Consider the following 15,764-nt stretch of genomic DNA (forward strand, 5'->3'; position numbering starts at 1 on the left):
TGGGGAAGCTACTTTGAAACTGTAGCTTTCCAAGCTACAAGCTACTCATAACTTAAAGCAGTTAAACTACAGTCAGTCTTCTCTTTTAAAAATGTAGTTAGCTATACTACAAGCTACTAACAAAAGGTAGCTAACTGCATTTAAGCTATTAAAGAAGAAAAATATTTTATATATATAACAATTGAATGATATTATTTAACAAAATTTAATAATGTCACCCAATAGTTATATATGTAATTAGGGTGACATACCTACAAAAAAATAACATGGTTTACTACAGTAACCATAGTTTAACCATGACATTTTTAGTAAAACCATTGTAACCACGAAATTAACTATGGTTACTATAGTCATTGTTACCAAGATATTACTACAGTAAAACCAAGGTTACAATACAGATACTATGGTATTACTGTAGTAAAACAGTAGTAATATACATGGCTACTACAGTCATTGTTACCATAATTTTACTATAGTAAAACCATTGTTACTATATAGGAGTGGTGGTGGTATAGTGGACTAAAGCACTGAACTAGTAAGTGGAAGGTTGTTGGTTCAATCCCCACAGCCACCACCATTGTGTCCTTGAGCAAGGCACTTAACTCCAGGTTGCTCCAGGGGGATTGTCCCTGTAATCAGGGCACTGTAAGTCGCTTTGGATAAAAGCGTCAGCCAAATGCATAAATGTAAATGTATATGGATACTACGGTATTACTGTAGTAAAACTGTAGTAATGGTTTCTGCCAAATATACATGGTTACTACAATATTACTACAGTAAAACCATGGTAAAAATTTTTTTAAGGGTTAAACAAATAGAGTGACAACATTAAATTGAACAAATTTATACTTAATAAAGAGAACACCTTTTTTATATAACTGAATAAAAATACAGTGATAAACAGCAGCAACAGAAGCTGCGTCAGTAACTGATGCTATGGAAACTCCTCCGAGAAGCATAGAATCACGTCAATCTATTGCCAAATGGCGCTTGACGCTCCGCCCCTTCTACGTGCATAATTTCGGGCATATAACACGGAGCACAGCGCCACTTTGGCAGGATTTTTCTACTGAAGGGAGGAGCCATCTCAGTCCCTAAACAGCGAGAAACAGGAGTGTGGCTAAAATACGCAGCACCTCGTTCCCTTCTATCAGGGAAATGAGGTTACATTCATAACGTGACATTCCTTCCAATACTGCGTCAGTAGCTGACGCCAAGGGAATCATATACCAAAACGCTGTACTTCTGATACAAACACACCAGAAGAATGCACACTAGCCATGAAAAAAATTGAAAATTAACCCTCCTTTGCATTCAAAAGCTGGGAAGAGATGGAAGAAACGTCCAGGTTATAGAACCTGGCAAAGGTGTTTGGGGAAGCCAGCCTGCTGCTAGACAGATGTCCTCCAAGGACACCCCTTTCGCACGGGAGTTTGCACTGCCACTGAAGCAAACAAATTGCTGTTCTGACAGCCTTTATTGACTCTTGTGTCAATGTACATATGTAAGGCCCTCACCGGACAAAGCATGTGCAGCCTCTTAGCCTCGTCCGACCTAAGCGAAGGAGGAGAGAAAGCTTGCGATGGAGACAGCCCTGCATCCAAACACTCTTGAAAGTAGCAAATCACCACTTGCACAGGGCAATGCACTGGGTCCTCACCTTGGGGGGATCACCGGGTAATGAAATGCAGTTCAAAGTGTAGATCCACCTGGTGGAGGGAGCTCTAGCTTGTAGTACGGTGTTCAGCACTGACTGAGACAGCTCCTGAGTGTCTAACAAGCCCTGTTTAAGGGCCAGACATGGAGTCTCCACAGTTACGGCTGGGGATGCCAGATCATGCCTCAAGCTTGCAAAAGCAGATCTGTCCTCAAGGGAATCCTCCACGGAGGAGCATTCAACAGCTCCACCATCTCAGGAAACCTGCTGACTGGGCACCAGGGTACACTTTGCCCAATTGACTTTGAGACCCCCATGATCCAAATGCTTAAGAAACAGATACCTGTACTTGCATACTACACTGAATGTGCTAATAGCAATCAATCGTCAAGGTAGTTCAAGATGTGGATGCCACTCAGCCTCAGCGGGCCAGCATCCCATTGGTGCACTTGGTAAAAGTGCGAGGAGCTAGGGACAGGCCGAAGGTAAGGACCTTGAATTGAAACAACGCACCCTTGAAGGCGAATCTCAATAAAAGCCTGTGGCGAGGGGCTATTTGTACATGAAAATATGCATTTCATTTGCAGTTCACACTAAATACAAGGGTATCATACATTTTAACCAATTCATTTACATAAATTTAAATTTAAATAACACATTTATTTAAATAAATTTATTTTCCCTGTGATACATACGAGAGAGAGAGAGAGGACAGTTTAGGTGAGCATATTTGATTACTCCTTTGGCTCCATTGCTGAATTCACAATATAATGTTACAAATGTAACATTTTGTGATGGTACACCGCTACTCTTTGGAACATGTAGCTCATTACTGGAAAAGCTACATATTGAGAAAAAAGCTGAGCTACTGTCATGCTACTGAAAAATGTAGTTAGTAGAGCCACTACTTCTAGTTAACTACTCCTGAACACTGCTTTAGCCTCTCATTACTTTTTTATAGTCAGATACCAAAGAATACACTTTTGAACTTTGAATTCTCTAGTTCTTCAGAAAACCATATATCTACTGATATTTTAAAGAACATAAAACCAATCTGAAGGACCTATATTGTAACAAGTACTTTCTTTCCAAAGAATCATACAGGCAACTCAAGAACACTATATACAAATATATATATACATTTCTTGATAAGAAATGGGTTCTAAACCTCATGTGCATCAAAGAACCGTTGAAGAAGCTTTATTTTTAAGAGTGTTGAGTGGAATGCAGAAATCTGTAATCTGATAGTGGGGGAGAAAATATGGAACTTCTAGGTTCTAGGGGAGTAAAATGGACAAAAAGAAATAGAGAATGAGAAACAAAGACAAACTGAGGGTGTGGGTTGAATGAACACAATGATGTGAAGGACTCTAAGGAAGCATCAGCTTTAATGGCTCCTCAGAGCCTCTCACAAGATCAGGCTCTGTGGATCAGAAAGCAAAATCTATAACACAAAGAGGGTCATGAACTCCGATAACTCAGAAATCATGATGTTCTGAGAAACACTGGCCCAAGAGGATGACCTCACAACTAAAACAACGAGTTGGGCAGGAAGTGGAATGCGACCTTTGACAGGGATCATAAACATGGCCTAATGTTTGACAGACCTTCCGTCAGCCTTCCTGACAAAGACACTTACTTTCCAACTTCATCTATAACAGGCGCAGGGCACAGCAAGAAAGTGTCTTCAACACTTGCAGGCTTCTCATCTGTTAATGAAAGAAAAAAGTGTGAAAGTTGAGTAAACCAAATAAAATAAGATCCCTTTCCTATAAATGCAATAAAAGGGTGACTCTCGCGACACCTACGACCAGGTCACATTTCACCCAAAAGCACAAGAAAAAAAATATCATATTTTGCACAAAGAAATGTCTGCTATTAGAACCTTTAGAATTTTTTGTATTGTGACGTTATTTTCACAATAATTAAGCAAATGTTACCCCCCAATTCTCATTACTGTTATTCATATGGTATTGTCTTTCACATTTTCTTTATGATGATTCTCATTAATGACTGAAGTTCAGCCATGCATCTCTATGTTGCACAAGCTGATAAGTTTTAGAACTTGTTATCTGTTAGCTAAGCGGCCAATCGGCTTGCATGGTGTAAGCTTAATAAACTTGTGTTTCTCTCTTTGTCTAATATTTAGATAGCTCAGTTTTGCAGACAAACCGGTTTTACTGCAACGCACTGTAAGAGTTTTTCTCTGAAAATGTTCAGGTGGTTGCTGGGGCTTTTTTCTTCTAGCAGCTTGCACAGTAAGGTCTGCTTTTGGCCATGACACATAGAAGCATGTCATTAACGAGGTAAGTCTTGGCCAAATCTGGCCTGGCACACATCGCAATCTTAGATAATTTGTTTAATAAGTCCACACATAGCTAGGCTAAGTCACTAGTTAACCTTTTCACACGTGAGTTTCTCCTGTACTGACGGATCTCCCAGTGTGAGTTCTTTAATGTGCACTGTAATTAAAATAAATCTTACCTTACCCTTCACAGCAGATGCACTGGAGGACAGATTATTTCACAGAGGGTGCACTGAAGGTCAGATTATACAGCATATTATCAAACATATAATGTGGTTTTTAGATGTTTACAGTGATTGATTATGATAGATAAGATGCGATCGCGAATGCACTTGCCAGCTATGTGCGCCGCCATATTTTCGTTGCAATGCAATGTGGGATTCTGAGTTTGTATCGTCATAGAAGCATACAAAAGGAGCATAGACGGTTCTAAAATCCTAGCCCTTCCACTCTTCTACTGACATGACTGAACAGTAATACAGTCATTGTTTTATTGCATTACTGTTTTTTTATTAAAATCAATTAGTTTTTAATTAATTAAAAGGCAGTACAAAAAATATCAACATGATGCATGAACACAAACATATATATTCATATTTTTTCATGTTACAATAATGAGATGCAAAAAAATATTAATGGTCCCAGTAATAGTTTTTTTTATTACATTTTTTTTATGTTCAGCATGAAAATGTGATACTTACTTGTGAGATTCAACCAAAAGCTTTTATACTCTTCTTGAAAAAAACTGCTTTTATCAGCCTAAGCATGTTTGCAGGTCTTAGCTGGCCTCAAAGCCTAGCCAGGCTGGTCTGGTTTGCTGGATTTAGAGGGGTTTTGGGCCCAAGTCAGCTGCTCAGGCTGGGATACTAGCTAAACAGTGTAAACCAGCTAAAACCAGCAAAAGAGCTTAGGCTACTTTAAGTTGATTTTTCTTCAGCAGGGTAGCTATATGTAATATTAGTTATGAGAACGTTCTCTGGCTCTTTGTGGGAATATCTTTAAAAAAAAAAAAAAAAAAAAACACTTACTGAGCGTAACTGTGTCATTGATTTTGAAGCTGCACAGGACCTGGTCTATGTTTCTGGCATGCCGAAAACCATTTCCTCTCACCACCACTTGAAATGACTCTGAAACACAGATTCCCAGTTCCTGCTCAAAAATAGTGATAAATTCCCATAAAATACATCTCATTACATAATTTCTCTGCAAAGATGTTAGCTTCTCTGTATTTTTTTTAAAGACTTTGCTCAATGTCTTCCTGTTGAAATAATCAGAGCTCAAGTAATGCATGGTAATAAAAAACCACCATGATATAATTGTCCTCTTGGGGAAATGTGTCAGACAGACCTTTTTTTAACACTGAAATTTCCCCCATGATTATTTTTACATTAACTCGCCTATTTATTCATAGCTATTTCACTGACTATATATTTGGCAATATATCAATTACATCAATCTTAATTTAAAAATATCCTGAGAGACGTGTCTATTATTGAGAATCCATATTTTCAACATTTCCAGAATAATGGAATGACCAAACCTATTAGCAAATGAAAGCAATGACATTATTTATTGATTTATTTTTGTTCATACCTCCTGCACATACGCTGGACGGTTCTGCTGCCAGGATCTCTATACAAGATTTTTTGATGATCTAAAAAAAAAAAAAAAGAAAGAAAAAAAAATTCAAATGTTGTTATGTCCAACCCAGTTGGGCCGCTCAAACAAACAAATTGAAATTCTATTACTAACACAGCAATTACACACTCTATATTTTAAAGCTACACTATGCAAGATTCTTTTTGTTAGAAATGAACTAAATTTAATTAATGAGCAAGTACACCAACAATCCATCTTCCAAACCATGTTTTTGCCTTACCTGATTCACTATGGTAAGCCTATCATAATGATTTATGTTTTTTTAAGGATTTGGTGGGAAAACTGCATACTTCCATCATTCGTCCGTGAGTGTTTTCGCCATGTCCATAAATAAAGAAAATAAGGTCCAGCTACTAAAGCTCATGTATATGTGTGGTGATAGGTGTGGTAGTAGTTTGAAGTTGAAAGACATTGACCATGGGTCATTCAAAAAGGCAACCCTCTGGGGTATCACCCATTTTTAAAGTAAAGAAACCTCGAACCAAGAAGATTATGCAAGCAAAAAGGGAGAGCGACACAGCCCGTAATAAAATATGACACAACATCAGATTGGCTTTTCAGAGGTGGCGACAACTCCGAGATCTTTAAGGATTTAAAACCGACCCAGAGATGGAGTTTTTCTTGCTGGACAGGTAAGATATTTTATTGGACCAATAGTTAGCCAGGTAGCTCTCTTAGCACAGTAGTTAGCATTAGCCACTCTAATGGGGCATCCCAGGGTGTGCTGAGTGACTCCAGCCAGGTCTCCTAAGCAACCAAATTGTCCCGGTTGCTAGGGAGGGTAGAGTCACATGGGGTAACCTCCTCGTGGTTGCTATAATGTGGTTTGTTCTTGGTGGGGCGCGTGGTGAGTTGAGCGTGGTTGCCGCGGTGGATGGCGTGAAGCCTCCACACGCGCTATGTCTCCGTAGCAGCGCGCTCAACAAGCCACGTGATAAGATGCGTGGATTGACGGTCTCAGACACAGAGGCAACTGGGATTCGTCCTCCGCCACCCGGACTGAGGTGAATCACTACGCAACCACAAGGACTTAAAAAGCACATTGGGAATTGGGCATTCCAAATTGGGAGAAAAAAAAAACCTGTTTTCAATAAGTCAAAACAACAGCGTATATGTATCCAAATATATTAAACTGTTCATCTCAAGCACAGCTGTTATCACTCACACCCTGTCTACATCATACGCAAGAGTCACTTTCTCTCGAGAGTCCCTTTCTGCGCATCGCATTGTGCCAACAGTAAACAGATGTCCTGTTCCATTTTGCGCTGCACGCGCTGGTGCTACTTCTGCCAACAACACAGATAAATGGTTTAGAAAGTTTGTGCCGACGCGCCCGGTGTAGACAGCCTCAAGCCGTTGCATCACGTCGCATCAACGGACGCGCCCGGTGTAAACAGCATGTCAGCACCAATTAGTCATGACATATGAAATATTCATGAATGAAACGGTTTACTCAAAATTTTGGCGATCGCGCTAATGGCCCCAATTTACTAAAGGTTTGCGTTTATAAAACATGTGCAAACTTAATAGCACGCTAAAAAAAGGTCAGAGCTGATCTACTAATGCAGTCTTTTAAAGACTGTGTCTTTCAGATGCGCAAAATAGCAGGTCTTGGCAATTTTTGCATTTCCCTGACATGAATATGCAATTTAGAGGCGTGCCTCCAAACGTGCATAATAAAGGGAGGACTAGCTGCAAATTAATCAAATTGCACCCGCAAAGTGATTTATCAAGCCTGAAAGTAATTTCAGTATCATAAACAACAAGAGCAAATTAATACGAATGAAAGGCAGGTATCAATCAGATTCGACTGTGCATCATGCTGTCATTGTGACAAAAAGGAGACTTTAAGATAAGATAATACGTAGAACACCCTTTATTGACACACATTTATGTTTTTATTCGATTATTTTAAAACTCGATATCATAACTGACAACATCATAAGCCTACTAACAATTTATGCCCAAATTATGTTGTAATTGAATGTTTTAAACATTGTTTTTAACTGTCAAAATATTGTGAAATATTTTAAATGGCAGTTCTTTCCAGTAGGCAGGCCCAAACGCACCTGTATGCCGAACAGGTTTTTCCTGATCCCGTGAAATGAGCAGGGTGTGCAAGTTCCATACCGTGCAGTTTCCCGCGTCTCTCTCGTGCGCAGCTAACTTTGCCATGGTCAAGATAATAGCAGTTTGAAACTCAGATTTCATTTAAGTATACTTCAGTGATGCGATGGCTTAACGTGTACATAATATTGTATTTTCTTTGGGAATTATGAACATTTCAGGTGAAGAGTGTCATGTGCATTCTCATTAACTACTCTAACACTTGTTAAATAGCAGGGATTTTATGATGATCATACAATCCTATAAATAAACATATAAATGCCATATTGAATAAATATAAAATGGTATTTAGTGAGAGCTGTACTGTAATTGCATTTGGTGCAAGTAAAAACAAGCACAAGCAAAAGCCTCCTTACGGAAGGTGTGTCCAGCATATTTGCACGTGTAGTTATTTGCACAATTATTCTTAGTAAATCACCTGCAAAACGCCCACGAAACGCACAAGCAATTTAATAGATCGCACAAGCAAATTAGCACCCGTTATCAGATTTACTTAGTAAATCTGGGCCCAAGTGTTGTAACTGCCCCATCCTTCAAAAACAGTTCCTTTGCAAAGCTTGAATCATATTATGACTGGTATGATATGAGCCGAACATACAATCTACTCTAAAATACACATGAACGAGTCCATGACAGAGAGCTTCTCTTCAGAGTTGTAACTTGACACCGCGTCTTTTAACTGACTGACTGACTGAGCACCAGTGGGCGGGGCCGAGGGTGCAATGATGGAAAAATAGGCGTTGCATATGCAGATGTATTTGGACCTTATGATGTTACAAGTTCCACGAATTCCAAACGAGCCGTTTTTACAGCTTGGTTTAAATAAATGCTCTTTTTCTATTAAGGAGGCAGTTTTCAGTTCTGAAACTTACAGTATGTTTTAATAGTACAATGACCTCTTATAGTCAAAAGATCAAGGAAAATTTGATTCCTCATGTCATGACCCCTTTAAGGTTAGAATCTCAATGCTACTGTACAATTAAACATTACAAATTAGTTGAATAGTGTTAGTTCACCCAAAAATGAATATTTTGTCATAATTTACTCACCTTGACAGTCTTAGTCACCATTCATTTTGAATGTATGGAACAAAAGATGCAATGAAAGTGAAATGTGACTTAGGCTCTCATTTTGTGTTCCACAGGAGAAAGAAAGTCATAAGGGTTTAAAACAACACAAGGATGAGTAAATGATAACAGATTTTTCGTTTTTAGATAAACTATGCCTTGAAGGAATGCCTGTTTTGCATCTCCTAAATGTCTCAATATCCATTTTATATATAGAGAGAGATGAATATATCTATCTATCTATCTATCTATCTATATACACACACATATACTGTATATATAAAAAATACATTTCTAATTAATGTTCCACAAAGCCACAAGCAGAAAGCTTTACTTTACCGAGTCAATCATTCCTCTTAGTGCCTGGAATCCTCCCAAGACAGGAAACACATGCTTACTGGTGTCTGCTATGGTAGCCAGCTAAAGAAGAACAAACACATAAGTATTTACTGCTGGTCTAAGCTTCTTTTAACTGATTTGAACTGTTCTGCACATATGAAGTACTTGGTTTATACAGATTTACATTCATTAGTAAGCACACACTTGAAAATTTAGGGAGGGCCTCCAACACTGTTAGAATGAAGTACTTATTGATGCTTTAAAATGAGATGATTGTACACGTCAAAACAATATCATTGTCATCTCACCTGTGTTTCATTGAAGTCCTTAACTCCAACACAATACACGATTGCACCCAATCTTCTAGCTTTGGCTGCCTGGTTAAATTTTATTAAAAAAGTTATTAAAATATAACTTTACTTTCCTCCAAACTGTTCTATAGGCTGTCAAAGGGTGTGTTCATACTTGGCAGGTTTGGTTCGATTAAAATGAACTCTGGTGCTATTGCTCTGTTAGTGCGGTTCATTTGAACAAATGTGAACGCTGCCATCCGAACCTTGGTGCGCACCAAACAAGCGGACATATCTTCGTTTGTGTGTGCAACGGAGGAATTCCTGGCGCTGTTTTGACTCCTTTACAAATGTTTAAGCTCTTCATTTGTTCTCAGCTGGTAAAAATACCACCATATATATATATATATATAAATCCAATGAGCACATTTAGCCTAGCAGCCAGCATTGTTTTGGATGTTCGGCAAGTTCCGTCGCAAAATATACGTCATAAAAGCTGTCCAATCAGGTTGTGACTTTATCCCGATGCCTTTTGTTTTGTATCTTTAGGTTCGGTGTTAAAAATTCCAGTGTGAATGCTAAGCGAACCAGGACTAAATTTATCATTTTCTTTTTTGGTCTGGACCAAGAGAACTAAGAGAACTGAACTACAAGTGTGGACACACCCATAGACTTCACTTCCAAAAATAATAGGTGTTACACCACTTTGATGCTTGGCCTCTAAACACTAATTGCCCTCACACTTTTCATTAGATTCAATAAGTGAATGTAGACTGAATGGTGGACAAGTCACTTACCTCCTGTTGAGCTGCTATCAACTGATGTTCTTGTAGCTCGCCATCTGTCAATGCAATTATGACACTTGCTGTTCCTACAAAGTGTACAAAAATGTCATGTGAGGATGAAAAATGGTAATATACTACATGGCCAAAAGTATGTGGACGCAAGACATACAGTGTGCACCTGCTGAACATTTAATTTCAAACCATTGGCATTAATAGGGTGTTGGTCCTCACTGTCAGCTTCCACTCTTCTGGGAAGGTGTGACGAGGAGGAGGGCATGGCCGGGCCGTGAGGGTGCACGGCTGGTGCTGAATCAGCTGATCAGTGGGAGAGCGAAATAAATGGGAGCCGGAGATGCCAGTTCGAGAGAGAGATGCAAGCGTGTGTGTGTGTCTTATGTTTTATGTTGTTTTAAGTAGAGTTTGGAATTAAGTTTACATTAACTGTTCAGCCGGTTCCTGCCTCCTCCTTGCCCACCTTTACCCCGTTACATTGGTGCCAAAACCTGGGAAGGAGGAGGGATGTGCTGTTGCAGAGTCCTCACTGCTGCCATCCGCCAGAGGAGCAGCCGCGGCCATCTGCCTGGGGATGGATGGGTTGCTGCCGGCTGCCGAGTGTCAGTAGAACTGCTGCCGTCCATCAGGGGAGGAGCGAGCTGTTGTCCGCCAGAGGGTGGAGGAGTGGTTGAGGACCGGCGACAGACCGGTGAGCAAGTTTTTCTCTCTCTCCTCTCTCTTTCTGTGTGTCTCCCGCTCACCCTCTCCCCTCTCCTCGTCTCTCCCCCAGGAGGCGGGGTGGACCATCGGCTGGCAGAACGGCCAGAAGGGTAGCGTCTCCCCTCCAGAGATGGCCTGAATCGGGCGGGGGAGGAGTGTGATGAGGAGGAGGGTGTGACTGGGCCGTGAGGGTGCACGGCCGGCGCTGAGTCAACTGATCAGTGGGAGAGCAAAATAAAGGGGAGCTGGAGACGCCAGAGAGAGAGAGAGAGAGAGAGAGAGAGAGAGAGAGAGGGAGAGAGACGCACACGGCTGCTGTGTGTGTGTATCTTATGTTTTATGTTGTTTTAAGTTGAGTTTGGCATTAAAGTTTACGTTGACTGTTCAGCCAGTTCCCGCCTCCTCCTTGCCCACCTTTGCCCCGTTACAGAAGGCTTTTCACTAGATGTTGGGACATGGCTGTATGCATTTTTTCCTATTCAGACACAAAAGCATCAGTGTGCGGTCAGGCACCAATGTTGGCCGTTGAGGCCTGACTTGCAGTCTGCTTTCAAATTCCAACATCCCAAAGGTGTTCAATGGGTCTGGGCTTTGTGCAGGCCAGTCAAGTTCTTCTACCAGAATCAGTAATCCATTGTACTGGTGGAATCCTTTGGTATGCCTCACTCTACTGAAAATGTCTGTCTTACGAGATTATTTGGATGTATGCATCATTTAATGCGCCTGTTAGTAATGGGTGTAGAAACAGCAAAACCAAAGCTAAAGTTAATTAGAAGGGGATGTCCACATAATTTTGTCCATATAGTGTAACTGTAATGCTCCATTTAATGGCAACATTTGGTGTTCTTGATGTGAAGCCTACCTAAGCCTAAGTTTTCCTGGTGTATTTGTTCATTTGCCTGTGAATGAAGATGGATAATATAGTTAAAAGTCAAGTAAAACACATTAAAACAGCTCTTTAAAAATATCTGAGTAATACATAGCTTTTAACATTTTTCTACCTTCTCTAGACCAAGGTGCATAAAGGTATCTCCACCTGGGATCTCTCGTTTTAGAATGTTAAGGCCTTTCTTTATGTTCTCCCTTTGCAAAATGAACAGAAAGAAATAAAGAATGACAATAAATAATATCAACTCTATTCTGAATATGCCCAACTAGAAAAATTATTTCGAAGAGTTTAGAAGAATTGTGCAGTCTTATTGCACCTGTTTTCAGTGAGCCTCATGATTGTGTTTCCTCTGGTTGAGAAAACAATGAAGGACATTCGCAGCATAGGGCTGTGAGAAAATGAAAAACAGACAAGATACGTTTACAATTTAACATAATCGTAAATTGGATTTGTATGACGATGTGTGACTTACATCAGAAAGCTTACACAACTGGATAACATCAACAAAAACATGACATTTAGTTGACTTGTACCCTGTTAAAAAAGACAAGCATACTGTCTGTTGTGTATTGATGCAAATATGCCGTTGTCCCTTCTAGGCTTCTTAACTAGCTTAACCAGCAAGCCTCACTTGGTCAACCAGCTTCACCAGAAAGACCATACTGGCTGACCAGCATTCTTTGATCCACCAGCTAGATCCACACTAGGCCAACACAGTCATAACCAGCATGAAAATTAATGTTGGTCTTTTCAGCAGGGACAGTGTGCTCTTATTCTCACTGGGAATGTTTTTGTACCTGATGAATTTGTGAGCCAAATGTTCAACAAAAGAGTAGATCTCCTGCCAATGGTGTTTGACACTTCCTGACCTGGGGAGAAAGAGATGAAATAATCAATAAACAGGATGTTCCTGCTTTTACCCTCAAACAGATCAGTAAAACTGAGAAGCCTCCAATTTAATTATTGGTGCTCTCAACTAATTGTGGAAAGGATGAAGCGGTCTCTTAACAAAGGCATCTAATTTTGTCCCTTTCTGGTATTCCCCTTAGGCACAGCTGTAAACGTTGTATGACACTGGTCATTTCCTTTCCTTTCCTCAGAGGTAAGCTCAGGTCATTCATTAGTGCTGGATGACAAATGGGAAGTGAGCTAATTGAGTCTACTGATCCGTGTTTAAATCAGCTTGATGAAACATGCAACAGAAATACTGTAGGTCTGTGTTTTAAAGCTCTTTTGCAGGATGATGTAACATATTTAATCTGAGAGCTAGACATAACATTAACTAATGCTTTTGACCAATGACATTCATTCCCATAGAAACCAGCCAATCAACAAACAGAATTTCAAATTGATACAATACAGGCATCCGATTTTAGGTAGCATCCTATCCAACACTTATTTTAAGAAAGGAAACACCAGTGAACAAATTTGGTTACTCATTCCATATTTATTTATGCAATACAAATGACTGATGTATGTAAATAATCTATACTATGCTTTCCTTGTCTCATTGAAACCCCAATGTTTTCTTTCTTCCCTGGTACACAGTTAAGTTATTTTCCTATTAAAATCATGGTTAGGGTTTAGGTAAGGGGTTACACTTTATGGTTAGGTTTAGGGGTTAAACTTGAAGAAAACAAATGTCTAATAACATTGTTAGTTGGTTCATTTGTTAAAAATGGGAAGTGAGCTAATTGAGTCAAAATCTGTATACAGAAGGAAGGCTGAAAGGCTGGCTCACTGGTGCAGTCAAAACAACCTGGAGCTGAACATGCTCAAAACAGTGGAGATGATTGTGGACTTTAGGAGGAACACCCCAACATTGACCCCCCTCACCATTCTAAACAGCACTGTGGCAGCAGTGGAATCATTCAGGTTCCTGGGCACTACCATCTCACAGGACCTGAAGTGGGAGACCCACATTGAAAAAGGCCCAGCAGAGGTTGTACTTCCTTCGCCAGTTGGGGAAGTTCAACCTGCCACAGGCTCTGCTGATACAGTTCTACTCAGCAGTCATTGAGTCTGTCCTCTGCACTTCAATAACTGTTTGGTTTGGTGCAGCTATGAAATTGGACATCAGAAGACTACAAAGGACAGTTCGGACTGCTGAGAGGATTGTTGGTTGCCCCTTGCCCTCCCTTCAAGAACTGTACACTTCCAGAGTGAGGAATAGGGCTGGAAAAATCACTCTGGACTCCACTCACCCAGTCCACTACCTTTTTGAACTGTTGCCTTCTGGCAGGCGCTACAGAGCTCTGAGCACCAGAACCATCAGGCACAGGAACAGTTTTTTCCCTCAGGCTATCCGTCTCATGAACAGTTAAATTTGCCTCATTGAGCAATAATTAATGTGCAATACATAGCTTAATCTATTTATATTTATCCAACATACCATACCTCTTCTGCCATTACATTCTCTTGCTTGTGTATGTAACAGATTGTATTTGTATATTGTATATACATATATCTATATATATATATATATATATATATATATATATATATATATATATATTGTCCTATTTTGTATTTCTATATATATTTTATTTTCTATTCACTTTTTATTTTTATTCTGTTTTTTTTATTATTATTATCTCTGTCTTGTTGCTGTATTGTTTGTGCACTGGAAGCTCCTGTCATCAAGACAAATTCCTTGTATGTGGAAGCATACTTGGCAATAAAGCTCATTCTGATTTATTTTTCTCTGTGGGAACACTGTAAAAGTCATTTGTTTTTGCCAACTAAGATTTCTTATGATTTCATAATCTCATACTAATTATCACTACTTGTCATGAGACCAGGTTAGAGATCTCCAAAGGAAAAAAACAACTTTTTAACAACTTACTGTTTCTTTGTATATGTGTAAGATGTATAGGTCCAGTAGTACAGGTGTCAGTTTGTAAGCTTTGGTATCTGGTTTTAAACCCTGACCTTACATATTTTTGAAAAAATAAACTAAGCAAAATTGCCACTGAATTTGACACTTGATATTTTGATAATAATTCATTTTGTGTCCCAGAAAAAACTGGCATATGAGTTTCAAACTACATGAGGGTAAATTAGTGATGAAATAAATTTCAGTTTAAAGCAAAGGTGCAACTCGAATGGACTGGTAAAACTTTGCCAAGAGAATGGATGATGTCTGCCACACAGTTTTAGCTAGGAATGTCCGGATACAATTTTTTGGAGATGGAGTACAAGTACCGTTACTTCCTTTTCAGTACTCGCAGATATCGATTGTTAATTATTATTTTATTTTTTTTATTGTCACAAATGATAAAACATCAAATGTTTCACAGAGAAACATATAATAATAACAATATGTGCAGGCTGTCTATCAAAAAGGATTCTTTTGCAAATGTACAGGGCAGGTTCTTTTCATGAACAGAAGCATCTCTGCATGTTAACATCTAGGGCCCTATGAAATTTATTTTTAATGGTTTTTTTCTGAATTCCATATTTATCAGTTTATTGTAATTCTATCACTATAAGGGTATCTAAATTAATTAATTAATTACAAATTTAAACAAATGAACATAATTTTGTTTTACTTTTATCAAATTAAGTGCTTTTATACAGAATATCATAGCACCTAAAATACATTGGAGTTATTTGTATTTTATTTTTATTTTTTTCAAATGAAGTACTGCACAACAGAGCATCACAGGTGTGAGATTGCTTCAATATATTTCAATTATTTTTTATTTATATTATTATTTGTAGTAGTAGTATTACATTGAATATTACATAACTAAACAGCAGTGATATATTTCTGTCACATTTTTTCATTTAAATTGAGCTTTTATTTTGGAGTGAAGCCCTTTTAGTTTCTGTGTGTTTTTCAGGGTAGTTTCTCACCTCCGGAAAAGCAGGTCACTACGTGACCCAGTGTGATTATTAAACTGAAAAGGCTGTGATTTAATTAAATAAAT

At 38.9% G+C, this 15,764-nt stretch overlaps 1 protein-coding gene across 1 annotated transcript in view; it reads right to left on the reverse strand.

Moving 5' to 3' along the window:
* antxr1c (ANTXR cell adhesion molecule 1c) overlaps positions 1-15,764 on the reverse strand; it is a 50,285-nt gene that overhangs the window by 23,494 nt on the left and 11,027 nt on the right. Inside the window, exons 2-11 of the mRNA XM_051667420.1 lie at positions 12,630-12,701; positions 12,149-12,220; positions 11,945-12,026; positions 11,806-11,842; positions 10,242-10,315; positions 9,463-9,531; positions 9,155-9,235; positions 5,556-5,616; positions 4,991-5,089; positions 3,297-3,366 (exon numbers count right to left, since the gene is read on the reverse strand). Coding sequence (XP_051523380.1) covers positions 3,297-3,366; positions 4,991-5,089; positions 5,556-5,616; positions 9,155-9,235; positions 9,463-9,531; positions 10,242-10,315; positions 11,806-11,842; positions 11,945-12,026; positions 12,149-12,220; positions 12,630-12,701 — 717 coding nt within the window. The remainder of the gene's footprint in view (positions 1-3,296; positions 3,367-4,990; positions 5,090-5,555; positions 5,617-9,154; positions 9,236-9,462; positions 9,532-10,241; positions 10,316-11,805; positions 11,843-11,944; positions 12,027-12,148; positions 12,221-12,629; positions 12,702-15,764) is intronic.

This window comes from Myxocyprinus asiaticus, chromosome 32, assembly GCF_019703515.2.
Source record: "Myxocyprinus asiaticus isolate MX2 ecotype Aquarium Trade chromosome 32, UBuf_Myxa_2, whole genome shotgun sequence".
In the NCBI taxonomy this organism is placed as follows: Eukaryota; Metazoa; Chordata; class Actinopteri; order Cypriniformes; family Catostomidae; genus Myxocyprinus; species Myxocyprinus asiaticus.